Below are 16,889 nucleotides of genomic sequence, written 5' to 3' on the forward strand. Positions count from 1 at the left end.
CATTGTTGGACAGGAAAAACCTATTTGTCATCGGCCCCTGAACATGAGCAAAACCTATGTAACTTCTTGGCAGTTCATTTTCAATTGGCCACATGTACATAGGGATTTTCCTGCCCAACAGCGTAATGTAGTAACCAGACACCCAACCACCAAACTGTGAGCATTTGCATGATAAAAAAAAACCTCCTTCTGGGTAAATCCTTCATGTAATTATTTTGTGTAAGCTAATCCTAACCCTAATAATATAATATATAACCCTAATAATATAATCCCTAACCCTAACCCTAATACTCGTTTGGGCAGGAAAAACCTCCTATGTGTCTTTGGCCCCTGAACATGTTTAAAACAATACCTCCTATGTAACCTGTTGGCAGTTTCGCTTAAACATGTTCACATGTTGAGGGACCATAGACACATAGGAGGTTTTTCCTGCCCAGTGACGTAATCCAAACCATAACCCTAATCCTAACCCTAAACTTACCCTACAGTCTGTACAAACCAAATCTGTGGCATCGGCGGTCGATGCTTTGCGTCACACGCCAGCGCGACGCGACGCGTAAGAGTGTGCTGTACAAATCATGCAGCAGTTGGCGCGCCAAAGAAGCATTGCGCTGAAATAATTATTCTCATACCTCCAGTTTCAGAGGTCTATTTACTTTTGTACTTCTATGTGGACAGACTATAACCTTAACCCTAATTTTGTGTAAAATTACATGAAGTATTAAATCTGTGCATTCAATACTTGCCTGAGACCACTCTCCAATACTCCAAAAAGCCTTGCATGGTTGCAGATTACAAGCCTGTCTCACCGGGGGCTCCTCCCCTGCACAATTCAAAGGATTTGTTGATGAATTACCGGAGGGGCGCACTTTAAGACATCTTACAGTTCTTAGCTGTCCCCCCTGTGTGCCACATGTCCTTGAACAATCTTGCCATTGTCCAATCTCCCAAAGAAATTGGACTTCATTTCGAGTAGGAGTAACATTGTCAGTGGTTTGTCTACTGTCTGGTGTACTTGCAATTCTGTCTGGTGTACTTGTAATTCTGTCAGAACTTGGTTTTTTAGTTGTTTCTACAGTTTGTGTTACATCTGGCACATTGTCACCACTGTCACTTGATGGCCTTGTAGTGTGGTCACTTGGAGCATCTGAAACCTTTCCCTTAGTTGGTGTTTCATTTGGACTATTTAAACTGCTTGTTGTTTGGTGTTGTTCGCTCTCAGGACTGAAATGAAAAATTAAACAGTATTAAGTTAAGAATTCAAGATTAATGTATGTCATAACTAAAATCAGCTAAAAAACGGACACAAAAACTTTGATTTGACAACCCTGGATAACCCAAGAAAGCCTCTATTGAAGCTTGTTTCCATTGGGGTCCATTTGAATACTGGGACGGGTTGGGAACAGTTATGGGTTAACACCCTACTCTTTTCGAAACTAGCTGCGAGATATATGTACTGTAACAGGTATGGCTCTCTGCACACGGGTCCGACGGCTTAATGTTACCTCCGAAGGAAGGAGTACTTTCATGATTCATTTACCCAATTCTAAATGAACCATGGGGAGAGCGAAAGTCTGAATTTAATCTACAGAGTTTGCCAATTAATTTCAGACCTTTTTTTTTCAAGTCAATATCCCAGCAAATCGCCACCACTGGGAATTGAACCCGGGACCTCATGCACTAGAGGCAAGTACCCTAACCATTGTGCCACGCTCTCCTAGACATTGAATGTTAGCAATGCACTTGACATTGAATGTTAGCAATGCACTTGACTTGGTGCAACTTTTGATAACAGACACCAACTTGGACACAGCTATGATAACTTTGATTACAAATTAGACATCCAGACCAGAATAAAAGGTAAAGGTAACATGCATGTGTACACATGCATGGCCAGAGATTTTCAAATATGAAAGGTATGCCACTCAGCATGGATTAATCTGAAAGTGCCACCTTTTAGGCCAGGGGAGGGGGGGCACTTCAATATGAAATGGATATAGGTGTAGGGGCATTTGGTGAGAGCAAAATGTAAAAAATATGGGGTCATTGGGTGAGAGCATGATTTTTGGCATTCGGTGAAAGCAAAATGTAAAAAATATGGAGTCAATGGGTGAGAACATGACCTTTTTTTTTTTTTTTTTGGGTGAGAGCCGAAACAGTGCCACAGAAACCTCGAAAATCTAATTTCTAGTTCTAAATGGCTTCAAATTTCTTTGTTTTTCAAAATAAGTAACAAAATCAGTGATAAATGAAAATTGCTGTTCAAATTTAAAAATAAGGGTCTTTGTGTGACAGATCAAATGGAAAAATAGGGGGTCGTCGGGTGACAGAACATGTGTTCGTAAAAATATATAGGTCTTTCGGTGACAGCGATGCTGAAAAAGGGGAGTGCCCCCCTCCCCCAGCTTTAATGTTTTAAAATATACTTATTATATGATTTGTTTATCCTATTGCAATATTTTATGTTCTGGTGATGGCCCTGATGCAAATCAGAAGACACAAACACAACCCTAAACACACAAACTAGAAATTAAAAAAAACACATGTTTTTGGCACTTCCCTCCCATTCTCTGAAACATGAATTTTATTATAGCTGCCACTCTCATGTAACTAAAGATGAATACTAAACACGTACCTTGGTGATGGGTTACATGATTGTGTATTACAAGTTCTCATAATTCCTTTAGGATTATATTTTGTCTGGCCACACAATTTATACTTGACTCTGTTGTTCGTTGCACGTGATGTACATTGGTAACGGTAGAATGTTTTACCTAGAGAAGACAGACAAAATTATAACTCATTAATGTATGTGTACAATAAAACATCAACCAAACTGCAAAAAAGACAAAATTGGATCGCGATAGATACTGAAAATATCAACAACAAAATTGAACATTATGTAAAAAAAATAAAAAATTTACAGCCAACGCATAACGCTAAGCGTTAATTGCAAGCATGAGAATACATTTCAATGAAAAAAAAGGAAAACTCTGAAAAAAGGGAAAAGTGTGTAAAATCAGGGCAAAAATACTCAAAATGGGCTAAAAAGAAATAAAAACACGGAAATTTGGGCAACACCAAAAAAGGAATTCCTTTTCAAAAAGGAAATTTCCCATGCCTGTAATTGGAGTTCACATAGCAATGCGCACGGGTACGTGTCTGAGAGAGAGACTTTCTTTTTTTGGCTTAAGTATGTGTGAAGCGAGTGAAAAATCTCTATACTAAAACGGCCATTTCGCTCACATTTCTCCTTTAAAAAAAATTTTAGGTGGTTCAATGGAAACCCTTGAACCCCCTGGTTACAGGCCTGGGCCAGCTTTTGCAAACAGGGCTTTCCTGTACTAACCCTTTAGGCAATAGAAACAAAATAGTTTGATCTTTCGATCGACCATCAATGCTTGATCCATCCTTATTATTTATGAAATCAATTAATTGAATATTGTTAATTGCGATAACATGTGAATCTTTGCCTGTATTGATATTGACCAATATAAATTTAGCAATAATTCTGATTAATTAGTTGTTAGTTCATTAATAACAAGCACCGAAGCAGTATCGACGGTCGATCCAAAGATCAAACACATTTGTTTTTGGTGCCTTAAAGAGTTATGCTATGCAGTAAATTAACTAATTGTGCTCTCTTGACAATCTCTCAGAGTAAACTAAAAGTGGATTCCATACCTCCGGTACCACATGTAACAGTGCACTCTGTCCATCCCGTTGCTTCCCAAATATAATCAGGATTGGTGCCTACGTCTGGAATAATCAGCTCTGGATCCAATCCTGGAATTTCATTTGGTTCTGTGGGTAGTGGCAATCGTTCTCCAATGGGTATCGTTTGTGGTGTGACTTTTGGCCCTGATTCAGGTAAATTTGAATCAGGAACAACAACTGGTTTTTGCTCCTCAATGTATATAGCGGGGTCCTCCAATAGATTTATATGATATTGGTATGTAATATTTGCAGGCCTTGTATCCGGTGACCAGCACACCTACAACAAAACAATGCAAGTGAATAACAATGCTAGTGAATAATGATAACAATCTATAGATGAGTTGACTTCTGACGTCAATGCCTGACAGTATGCGTACGCATCATCACAATTTCAATTGCCTGGCAGAGTGTCAGTATGCGCACACATCATATTTTGTTCAGGGCTTGTGTTTTTAAAACTCCCGCCACATCACAATAAGGCTATTGAACAGTGCAGTGGTTGCATGGGGTTCACTCAAACATATCGATTTACCAGTCCCTTGCCTTTGTTGATAAACACTGAGGTCAACTCATCCATAGTAACTGTGTTTAGTGCATAAATGGAAACAATGACTTGGCCGTATTTCCCTATGGTAACCATATTGTGCAACTTCTAAGGCCCTCCCCCCAAAAAAGTTGTTGTGTTGCCCTCCGCGGCCAGGTCAAAATCCCGAAAATCTAGGCCCAGTTTATTTGGTTTTTTTAATAACTATTTTCAAATTGTTCTTTTTCCCCCATTTTCTGATTAACAAATAACTTTTTCATCATACCCCAAGCAGGGTAGCATTTTAAAGGGTCTTGGGGCCCAGGATATCTTGATTTGGCAGGTCCTCATGATTTGGACCCCTTAATTTTGTATGTCTGTGTAGAATTAGATGCCTGGACCCCTTTATTTGCCAATTTAGACCCCTGGACTCAGTAGGTCACCGCTAACCCTGACCCCAAGCCTATTCCCGGATCACTTGCGTTCACTAAAAAGATTGTGCCCAAGCCAGCAATCTAATTGTATAGTAGATAGTGAAATTAGCAAACACTCAACTTGGGCTAGCTAGAACCCTGGTAGGACCTACTCATTGAATCCCCACAAGAGTGCACACCAGTAAATACAAGCCTCCTACACCCTGTGAGGAAAAAATCAGTGTTTTAAACGAGGAAACGTGCAAGATGACTGAATTAAATCCATTAGAAAAGGCTTAAAATCCAACTATTATGCCCTTATTCATATTTAATCCTCATGTAGGCCTGGGAAATAGATTGTCTGTGAAAAATGAGCAGGATCTGACTTTTTATTACAATTTGGCTAAACTTTCAAAATGTGTTACATTTCAGAAACACCAAGCTATTTACGAGGTGGCGTGCGCTGTATGGGCTATAGGGTGATCTAGTCGGCATTTTCCTGGAAAAAAATGCTGGACTCCATATATAATTTCTACAATAGATGACTTCATCTGACCTTCGACTTGCAGAAAAAGTAAGTTTTGAAGAACTGAGTCGCTCTGGAGTCAAGAAAATGACGTTTTCCTGGACCCTGTTTGTACAGAAAGTCAATGGGAGCTATTTACTGGTGTGCACCCTGTACAATTTTGACCTTTTGACCTCGGTCACAATGTTTTCCTTCGAGTTTTAAATTGTTATCGATAAAATACTTCAAAGTGAAGCTACAAATGACTGTGTAGCATATCAGTTGGGTGGTTTCTAGCTTGTTTAGCAAACTACCTGCAGATTTTTGACTATTGAAGGAGTATAAAGGTAAGATTTGTGTACAAATAGGACCTAAATCAGTGAAATTCATACTCGGATCACTCAGATCACTGACATTATAGCATTGTAAGACGACGCATGATCATGCATCGCGAGACTTCCAAATTTGGCACTGCTGTCCTGCTCTATCATAGAATTGCAAAAGCTCAAGAAAATCATTCCCACCATGGTTCGAGCATGCATTTAGAAGGCTGTGATTGGCTGATTGGAACCTGCATTGGCCACTATGTTGGTAAGCTTAAAAATTACACTGACCATTTTTGGTCAGCTTTAACATGTTTTAGGCAAGCTAATTTTCATCACTGTACCCAGGCTCTACTCCCAGGGCTTATGTTATGTAGTTACTAGCCATGTACAGTGGTGTAGCATGATAGGCCTATATCCTAGGGGGGGGGGGGGGTGGGGTCCTGGCACAGACCACTATGGGGGGGAGCATCACCAGGTCCTAGGCCAGGGGCACCCAAGCACTTTTTCTGCAATTTTCCTCAGGGATTTTCAAAATTTTAAATCAATTGACAGGGGACATGATGCCCTTTCACCCCCCCACCCCACCCATGCAACCACCCCCACCCACACCCCTATGATGCTACACCACTGGCCATGTATTTTCTCCTCATTTGTTTATAATGCAATTTGCTTATCTTCGTGTTTGCTTGCTCTTATTTAGAGAGATTGAAATGGGAAATCATGAAATTAGTTAATTTTGTCATTGCTATCAGCAGTAGATAGCAAAATATTCTAAAAATAGTACCATGTCAATTAGCTGATTTGCATAGTAAAAGCCCCTTCAAACTGAAAGAAACCAGTCTATTTAAGTTTACTAATGTCCAAATTTATGATTTATTATATAAACATAAAAACATAAAAATTGTTTAGAGTGCACACCAGTAAATACAAGCCTCCTACACCCTGTGAGGAAAAAATCAGTGTTTTAAACGAGGAAACGTGCAAGATGACTGAATTAAATCCATTAGAAAAGGCTTAAAATCCAACTATTATGCCCTTATTCATATTTAATCCTCATGTAGGCCTGGGAAATAGATTGTCTGTGAAAAATGAGCAGGATCTGACTTTTTATTACAATTTGGCTAAACTTTCAAAATGTGTTACATTTCAGAAACACCAAGCTATTTATGAGGTGGCGTCTGCTGTATGGGCTATCGGTTGACCTAGCGGGCATTTTCCTGGTAAAAAATGCTGGACTCCATATATAATTTCTACAATAGATGACTTCATCTGACCTTCGACTTGCAGAAAAAGTAAGTTTTGAAGAACTGAGTCGCTCTGGAGTCAAGAAAATGACGTTTTCCTGGACCCTGTTTGTACAGAAAGTCAATGGGAGTTATTTACTGGTGTGCACCCTGTACAATTTTGACCTTTTGACCTCGGTCACAATGTTTTCCTTCGAGTTTTAAATTGTTATCGATAAAATACTTCAAAGTGAAGCTACAAATGACTGTGTAGCATATCAGTTGGGTGGTTTCTAGCTTGTTTAGCAAACTACCTGCAGATTTTTGACTATTGAAGGAGTATAAAGGTAAGATTTGTGTACAAATAGGACCTAAATCAGTGAAATTCATACTCGGATCACTCAGATCACTGACATTATAGCATTGTAAGACGACGCATGATCATGCATCGCGAGACTTCCAAATTTGGCACTGCTGTCCTGCTCTATCATAGAATTGCAAAAGCTCAAGAAAATCATTCCCACCATGGTTCGAGCATGCATTTAGAAGGCTGTGATTGGCTGATTGGAACCTGCATTGGCCACTATGTTGGTAAGCTTAAAATTACACTGACCATTTTTGGTCAGCTTTAACATGTTTTAGGCAAGCTAATTTTCATCACTGTACCCAGGCTCTACTCCCAGGGCTTATGTTATGTAGTTACTAGCCATGTACAGTGGTGTAGCATGATAGGCCTATATCCTAGGGGGGGGGTGGTGGGGTCCTGGCACAGACCACTATGGGGGGGGGAGGAGCATCACCAGGTCCTAGGCCAGGGGCACCCAAGCACTTTTTCTGCAATTTTCCTCAGGGATTTTCAAAATTTGAAATCAATTGACAGGGGACATGATGCCCTTTCACCCCCCCCCCCCACACCCACCCATGCAACCACCCCCACCCACACCCCTATGATGCTACACCACTGGCCATGTATTTTCTCCTCATTTGTTTATAATGCAATTTGCTTATCTTCGTGTTTGCTTGCTCTTATTTAGAGAGATTGAAATGGGAAATCATGAAATTAGTTAATTTTGTCATTGCTATCAGCAGTAGATAGCAAAATATTCTAAAAATAGTACCATGTCAATTAGCTGATTTGCATAGTAAAAGCCCCTTCAAACTGAAAGAAACCAGTCTATTTAAGTTTACTAATGTCCAAATTTATGATTTATTATATAAACATAAAAACATAAAAATTGTTTAGAGTGCACACCAGTAAATACAAGCCTCCTACACCCTGTGAGGAAAAAATCAGTGTTTTCAACGAGGAAACGTGCAAGATGACTGAATTAAATCCATTAGAAAAGGCTTAAAATCCAACTATTATGCCCTTATTCATATTTAATCCTCATGTAGGCCTGGGAAATAGATTGTCTGTGAAAAATGAGCAGGATCTGACTTTTTATTACAATTTGGCTAAACTTTCAAAATGTGTTACATTTCAGAAACACCAAGCTATTTGCGAGGTGGCGTACGCTGTATGGGCTATAGGGTGATCTAGTCGGCATTTTCCTGGAAAAAAATGCTGGACTCCATATATATAATTTCTACAATAGATGACTTCATCTGACCTTCGACTTGCAGAAAAAGTAAGTTTTGAAGAACTGAGTCGCTCTGGAGTCAAGAAAATGACGTTTTCCTGGACCCTGTTTGTACAGAAAGTCAATGGGAGTTATTTACTGGTGTGCACCCTGTACAATTTTGACCTTTTGACCTCGGTCACAATGTTTTCCTTCGAGTTTTAAATTGTTATCGATAAAATACTTCAAAGTGAAGCTACAAATGACTGTGTAGCATATCAGTTGGGTGGTTTCTAGCTTGTTTAGCAAACTACCTGCAGATTTTTGACTATTGAAGGAGTATAAAGGTAAGATTTGTGTACAAATAGGACCTAAATCAGTGAAATTCATACTCGGATCACTCAGATCACTGACATTATAGCATTGTAAGACGACGCATGATCATGCATCGCGAGACTTCCAAATTTGGCACTGCTGTCCTGCTCTATCATAGAATTGCAAAAGCTCAAGAAAATCATTCCCACCATGGTTCGAGCATGCATTTAGAAGGCTGTGATTGGCTGATTGGAACCTGCATTGGCCACTATGTTGGTAAGCTTAAAAATTACACTGACCATTTTTGGTCAGCTTTAACATGTTTTAGGCAAGCTAATTTTCATCACTGTACCCAGGCTCTACTCCCAGGGCTTATGTTATGTAGTTACTAGCCATGTACAGTGGTGTAGCATGATAGGCCTATATCCTAGGGGGGGGGGGTGGGGTCCTGGCACAGACCACTATGGGGGGGGGGGGGGGGGCATCACCAGGCCCTAGGGGGCACCCAAGCACTTTTTCTGCAATTTTCCTCAGGGATTTTCAAAATTTTAAATCAATTGACAGGGGACATGATGCCCTTTCACCCCCCCACACCCACCCATGCAACCACCCCCACCCACACCCCTATGATGCTACACCACTGGCCATGTATTTTCTCCTCATTTGTTTATAATGCAATTTGCTTATCTTCGTGTTTGCTTGCTCTTATTTAGAGAGATTGAAATGGGAAATCATGAAATTAGTTAATTTTGTCATTGCTATCAGCAGTAGATAGCAAAATATTCTAAAAATAGTACCATGTCAATTAGCTGATTTGCATAGTAAAAGCCCCTTCAAACTGAAAGAAACCAGTCTATTTAAGTTTACTAATGTCCAAATTTATGATTTATTATATAAACATAAAAACATAAAAATTGTTTAGAGTGCACACCAGTAAATACAAGCCTCCTACACCCTGTGAGGAAAAATCAGTGTTTTAAACGAGGAAGCGTGCAAGATGACTGAATTAAATCCATTAGAAAAGGCTTAAAATCCAACTATTATGCCCTTATTCATATTTAATCCTCATGTAGGCCTGGGATATAGATTGTCTGTGAAAAATGAGCAGGATCTGACTTTTTATTACAATTTGGCTAAACTTTCAAAATGTGTTACATTTCAGAAACACCAAGCTATTTGCGAGGTGGCGGTACGCTGTATGGGCTATAGGGTGATCTAGTCGGCATTTTCCTGGAAAAAAATGCTGGACTCCATATATAATTTCTACAATAGATGACTTCATCTGACCTTCGACTTGCAGAAAAAGTAAGTTTTGAAGAACTGAGTCGCTCTGGAGTCAAGAAAATGACGTTTTCCTGGACCCTGTTTGTACAGAAAGTCAATGGGAGCTATTTACTGGTGTGCACCCACAAGGATGTTTACCCCATGAGAACTACCTGCCTTGGGGTGAATTATTTGCAAAGCTCCATTTTGATTGGTGATTAAAGTGAAGATATCACATAATTGACCAATCAGAGGCAATGTTAGATCGGTAGGTAGTGCTCAGGGGGTTAATATTGTTAACTTCAATCAAATATTCAATATTGGGTAGAAAATACAGCCAATATGCATTTCACTTTCTTCACTCATTGTTACTGTGAAATAGTAGGTATCAAATGACTGAGTTGGTAAAAAAAATGAATAAATAATCCGGTACGGGTGACCTGACAGACCTGTCCCATTGAAGTTGTTACTTACTGCAATTGAAATAGGTTTGATAATTGGTCCCTTGGCTGCTAACAATTCAACATCACCATCATTGACATAAACAAAGCGTGCTTCCAAAAACACAAAATCGTGAGATTTGGATTGTCGTTTCTTTTTATTGAGAACATAGGATTTTGTGTTTTTTTGCCTCATAGCTGTGAATAAAAAAGGAGAATCATAAATCTAACATTAAGACAGATCATTCAAAAAAGGTTTTAACATTAATAGCTCCTTGTGGTTTTGTCATTGCGTTGACTCTAGATAACTACCGACCACCCATTTCTATTATTCTCACTGTAGAGGAACATGCTATCAAATTTGTTGCAGTATCGTGTGCAAGTCATTTCATGTGTGACCATGATGAAGACAACCATGTTGAAGGCGATTATAATAGTTACACAACACAATTCCTGGCGGCAGAGTGACTACATGGCACTGGAACTCTGCAATCACCATCGCCGTCACTCCAGCCTATCCTACCATATGGTAGCCGACGGAGTCAATACAGAAGAGTGACTATGTCGGAAACATAGCAATAGGGTATTATAGCACAGCAGTGTCACCACGCAATGACTACAGCTGCTGGCCGTAGTCACACCGAAGTCACCGCACCGCATAGTCACTCTGGAGGAATATATAGAGGCTGGTTACCCGGCTATTTTGGACTGACGGCGTGGGAAACCGGGGTGTAGTTTCAATTGGAGTGACAGTGTGGTGTCATCGGAGTCACACATACGAGAATCCTGCAGTGTATATGTTGATGATAATGATGCTGACACATACATGTGTAAATAGTGTGCTCCTTAGTGTCATAGCTAATAACATGATACAAACTCACTATACCCTCTTATAAACGAATCCAATTTCACACATTCCAACACCTCAATGGCAGCCATAGCTGGGCCCCCCCCCCATAAATATATCTCACCTAAAATTTGAAATGATGTGGCCTTGGCGGGGATAATAAACTGCATTCCATCACCCGTGTTACACATAGACAAAAGAATGATGAAAGTTTACAACACAATACAATTCAACATTTTTAAGCGGATTTGATTCACCCAATTGGGCAGTAACAACATCAGTTTGGTGAAGACAGGACCCAGTAATGACCGACTGAATTCTGACCATCACTTGGCTCTTTGGATTTGTCTATAACAAAACTAATTAACAAAACTCAACAATGAAATGGCCTGATGTCAACGATAATGCTGCTGACAAATACATGACTGAGTAAATAGTGTACTCCTTAGTGACATAGCTGATACACACTCACTATACCCTCCTATAACAAAACTTAATTGACAAAACTCACCAATGAAATGGCTTGATAGCCCCACATCTCGAATCTCAATGTTGCGAGCTCCTGCTGGTATGTTTTTTATGATCACATAGCCTGTAAATAACAGTAAAAATAAAAGATTGAAGAAAAAAAGCATAAAATGGAAGGCATGTTATAATTTACCATGTACTTGACATGACATATGTCTGTCATCTAGACATCTCAAAAAAATAACTATCCCCCCTTAAATAATGACCATTATTCAAAAGCGGGTAATTGTATTACAAATCTGTAAAATGCGTTGGAAGCAGAATTTATTTCTGCACATTTTGACACCTCATTTGTAGCAATTGACTAAATATTGACGTTTTGACATTTAAATCAATGTAACCCAAGATTTGAAAGTTGCAGTAAATTGTATTGATTTTGTATTCAGTATAATGGAAGGAAATCTGTGTAATATTTGAGTGTTTTTGTATTGTATGTAAGTGCAACTTTCAAATCTGGACCTCACTACATTAAATTGACCGGTGTTTTATTGTTTTCTGGGCTATTGTATCAAATGAGGTGTCAAAATGCACAGAAATAAATTCTGCTTCCAACGCATTTTACTGATTTGTAATACAATAGCCCCTTTTTGAATAATGGCCATTATTTAAGGGGGGTTAGTTCCTTTTTTGAGATATATTTGGTTGGCCTGTAACAAAAGCCAACAGTATTCACTTTTTTGTCAGGTTGAGTGACCTTTTTGAGAAATTGTTATTTATGACTACACAACATTTCAAGATCAGTGGCCAATGTTGGGCCATTTTCATTTTTTGCTGAACCATGAAATGGTATCAGCCTATATTAGTCTAACTAACTTACTCACATTTTGGTCTGAAATGGGCATAACTCCAAATGCCAAGAAGGTATGACCACTTCCGGTCCAAGCCATAAAACCTTCAAAACGCCCCTTCTGCCACAAATAACATGCCAGAGTGATGCCACATGCACACATGCATTGACATTAGTCAATGTCTATGGGGTTTTCATATATTTTGGGGTCAAAGGTCATTAAGGGGTCACAGCATGTGTTTGTGGTCTTAGACCACAGCTATGTCTAGTTTACCTTTTTTTACATGAAAATAAATAATTAACTGGATTTTTTCAAATAAAAAGTCCAAACTGTCATACAATTGCTACGTATAAACTGAAATATGAGAACTTCCTGTCTATTGGTCAAAAAGAAGTTTTCATTATCAACTGGACCAATCAGCAACATTGTTAAAATAATTTCACCACACAAAAAATTGGGGTGAATTATTTGCAAAGCTCCATTCTGATTGGTGATTGAAGTGAAGATATCTTGTAATTGACCAATCAGAGGCAATGCTAGATCGGCAGGTAGTGCTCAGGGTGTTAAAAGACTGCAAACATGATTGTATAATGATTCATATCACAGGTGAAATAGTGAACTCTGAACATTTATGATATTAGTTCAGTAGTACATCAATGGGCTCTCCCATTTAAAACCCACACTCCCCCTGTGGAAGATTTTGGAAATATCTTCCACATGGGGAGTATGAATTTCAAATGGAATAAGCACATTAGGCAGCTCTATTTGAATTTCATACACCCTCTGAAAAAGATTCATCATGAATCTTCTGCAGAGGGAGGGTAAGTTTAAAAAAGAGTTGATTAATGTGCTAATTCCATTTGAAATTCATACTCCCCATGTGGAAGATATTTCCAAAATCTTCCACAGGTAGTGTGGATTTTAAATGGAATGGCCCAATACATTTTAATAGGACCTACAGAACTGAATGCAATAAAGCCATAATATTTTCATTGTGAGTCTTACTCTTTTTGAAACGTGTTTCTTCAAATGTACTTTCATATGATCCTTTGAGGAGATCACAGTTGGTGTTGTCCCCCATACACACACCACATATGTCTCCTTTGGCTGGGTTTTCTATCCGCCTGTCACATCCTATATGCTGTAAATTCAAAATAAAAACAACAACAAATCAGTTTATTTTTTTTCTAAGGCTTGTTGTATACTTTTTATTCAATGTAGAATATTTCAAATGTAGAATATTCAATGCAATATGTCTTTGTTATTTAACTCTTTGAGAACTACCTGCCGATTGGCCAAAAAGAAGTTTTTATTATCAATTGGCCCAATCAGCAACATTGTTAGAATAATTTCACCACACAAAAAATTGGGATGAATTACTTGCAAAGCTCCATTCTGATTGGTGATTAAAGTGACGATATCATGTAATTGACCAATCAGGGGCAATGTTAGATCGGCAGGTAGTGCTCAGGGGGTTAAAGAAAGAGCAGTTAGACAGTTGCACATCTGGTTTTATCTCGTGAAGAGACAGACTGCTAATGTTGCCAAGTAGTAATACTCCCACAAACCACTTCCACTGGAAATGTATCACTTCATGCATAACATAGTACTACTCTCCATTCCAGAAAAATACAGCACTAATTTTTTTGGATTAAAAAATATTATTCTGTTTTGCCAAATGAAACATAGCTCAATCCTTATCCTTTAGTTAGTCCTAACTGACAATGAAAGTAAAATTTGAATATTTTTGCAATTTGAGGGAAATGGTCCAAAAACATGCAATTTCACATGTTTTCTTACAATTGTAATCACAAACTTGTAAGACTTGGCACAAGTCTAAGCATTCAAAATCTTGAGTATAGGGTAAGAGTTAGCTCATAATATTAATATTATTTGTTACTTTTGCAAATTGGTTATGAAAAAGATTGGAGAATGTGTTTTCCAAAAATAAGAATGCATAACTATTAGTCTTTGTTCAAGTCTTTGTGCTTGATTGTCACAGAATACGAAAAAGGTTGAAAAACACCCTAAAAATGCATGTTTTTGGCCCTTATTTCCAAAAATTGACCAAATATTAAAATTTTACTTTCATTGCCAGTTGCCATACTAACTAAAGGATTAGGATTTAGCTATGTTTTATTTGGAAAAAACAGGATAATATTTTTTTAATCCAAAAAAAAATTCTGTATTTTTCTGGAATGGGGAGTACATAGATGGGGCCACTTCAATCATCACCTTGTAAAAATACATTAGAAAAAAAAAGTTTACAAGATCTTAATCAGCAGATCTCCCCTAAATAGTTGAGCCTACACAAATCCTTATAGTAGGCCTACATGTTGAAATGTGGTTTGTCATTTACACTTAAAACAGATGTGGGTGCCCATATGAATCATGATAAATGACATGACCATTTTATATATCAGTCATAGCCTATAGACATTGAAAGCATATTAATAAATGTCACACCACTTCCCTCCCTTCAGGAATTGTGGGTTATAATGTACTTTGCTACAATAGGCAGTTAGCCTATATGTAGCAGTTTAAATCACCATATTGAAGTTCCGCCATCCGATCCCAAAAAAATCTTCATAGCAGATCTTTACCACTGTACCATGGTCACCGGCATGTCCAGGATCTTTTCTTGCTGGGGGCTCAGCCCTCTTTCAGATTTATGCAACCCCCTAAACACCACTGATGGTGGTAGTGGTGGTGGGGGGATTAAGGAAAATTATGCTGTTTTATACTAATTTTCAGATTGCCCGATTGTCTAAAAATCCGCCAAATTTATTTTTTTCTTTTTTGCAAAAGCCATAAGCTTTTCTAGGTACAAATTTCTTACTGCATGGCCATTCACATATTTACTTTCTTTCTCTGCATGTCTCAATTACTGCTTGGACTGGGCATTTCCAATCAAAGTCACCACTCCCCTGTAGAAGATTTAGCTAAAGACTTCCACAAAGGGAGTATGAGTTTTAAGTAGAATAGACAATTGGATAACTCCCATTTGAATTACTCTAGTTGCAGAAGATATATGTAAAGTCATAGGGTAATATGGGTTTCAAACTTATTACCCTGAGCCAATTCCATTTGAATAATATACTCCCTCTGTGGAAGACTTAATCTAAATATTCCACAGGGGTGTGTGGATTCATGTTTGAGTTCTCAATGGAATTAAATAAACTTCAAGTTCAGTAAGTCATTCTGAAGTATCACATTTTACTAAACAATGACTGGGTTTTAGGCCATTAAGATTCTTTTCTTCAATCTGGCATATTCTGTATGAATTCTGGTTTCAGAGACCCTTCATTTTGCTCAGCAAAGAAAGCTCTACCAGTGCTATAAGCTGAATAGCTGATACCACAGAGGAATGGGAAGCTCCCTATTCGGTATGTGATACATAATATGTCATTCATGTGTGCTGCCCAGTTCCATCTGATTTTGACAGAATGTCAATACTTACTCCTTCAAAGCTACTAAAATCGTGTTGGCATAGTGTCTCTTAAGATTTGTTCAAGATCTTCAATATAGACACCATTATAGGTTCATAAGGTTGATATCCTCTGCTAAACTAGAACCATAACCCCCACATTAGCAATGTGGTTTCATCTATGATTGTGGAAGAGCTTGATGAAAACATTGAACCACAAACTTAAGAACTGTAACCCCCACATTTGTGGAAGACCTTGATGAAAACATTGAACCCAGAACTTAAGAACTGTAACCCCCACATTAAGAATGTGGTTTCACCTACATATTATTGTGGAAGAGCTTGATGAAAACATTAACCAAGAACTTAAGAACTGTATCCCCCACATTAAGAATGTGGTTTCACCTATGATTGCGGAAGAGCTTGATGAAAACATTGAACCAAGAACTTAAGAACTGTAACCCCCACATTAAGAATGTGGTTTCACCTATGATTGCGGAAGAGCTTGATGAAAACATTGAACCAAGAACTTAAGAACTGTAACCCCCACATTAAGAATGTGGTTTCACCTACATATTATTGTGGAAGAGCTTGATGAAAACATTAACCAAGAACTTAAGAACTGTATCCCCCACATTAAGAATGTGGTTTCACCTATGATTGCGGAAGAGCTTGATGAAAACATTGAACCAAGAACTTAAGAACTGTAACCCCCACATTAAGAATGTGGTTTCACCTATGATTGCGGAAGAGCTTGATGAAAACATTGAACCAAGAACTTAAGAACTGTAACCCCCACATTAAGAATGTGGTTTCACCTATGATTGCGGAAGAGCTTGATGAAAACATTAACCAAGAACTTAAGAACTGTAACCCCCACATTAAGAATGTGGTTTCACCTATGATTGCGGAAGAGCTTGATGAAAACATTGAACCAAGAACTTAAGAACTGTAACCCCCACATTAAGAGTTTGGTTTCACCTATAATTGTGGAAGACCTTGATGAAAACATTGA

General features: G+C 38.4%; 1 protein-coding gene across 2 annotated transcripts in view; it reads right to left on the reverse strand.

The window, feature by feature from the left end:
- LOC140171751 (A disintegrin and metalloproteinase with thrombospondin motifs 3-like) overlaps positions 1 to 16,889 on the reverse strand; it is an 84,626-nt gene that overhangs the window by 4,208 nt on the left and 63,529 nt on the right. For both annotated transcript variants that reach the window (XM_072195069.1, XM_072195070.1), the window contains exons 16-21: positions 13,453 to 13,588; positions 11,643 to 11,723; positions 10,319 to 10,482; positions 3,685 to 3,994; positions 2,636 to 2,774; positions 747 to 1,224 (exon numbers count right to left, since the gene is read on the reverse strand). In XM_072195069.1, the coding sequence (XP_072051170.1) occupies positions 747 to 1,224; positions 2,636 to 2,774; positions 3,685 to 3,994; positions 10,319 to 10,482; positions 11,643 to 11,723; positions 13,453 to 13,588 (1,308 nt within the window). The remainder of the gene's footprint in view (positions 1 to 746; positions 1,225 to 2,635; positions 2,775 to 3,684; positions 3,995 to 10,318; positions 10,483 to 11,642; positions 11,724 to 13,452; positions 13,589 to 16,889) is intronic.

Source organism: Amphiura filiformis, chromosome 15 (genome assembly GCF_039555335.1).
Source record: "Amphiura filiformis chromosome 15, Afil_fr2py, whole genome shotgun sequence".
In the NCBI taxonomy this organism is placed as follows: Eukaryota; Metazoa; Echinodermata; class Ophiuroidea; order Amphilepidida; family Amphiuridae; genus Amphiura; species Amphiura filiformis.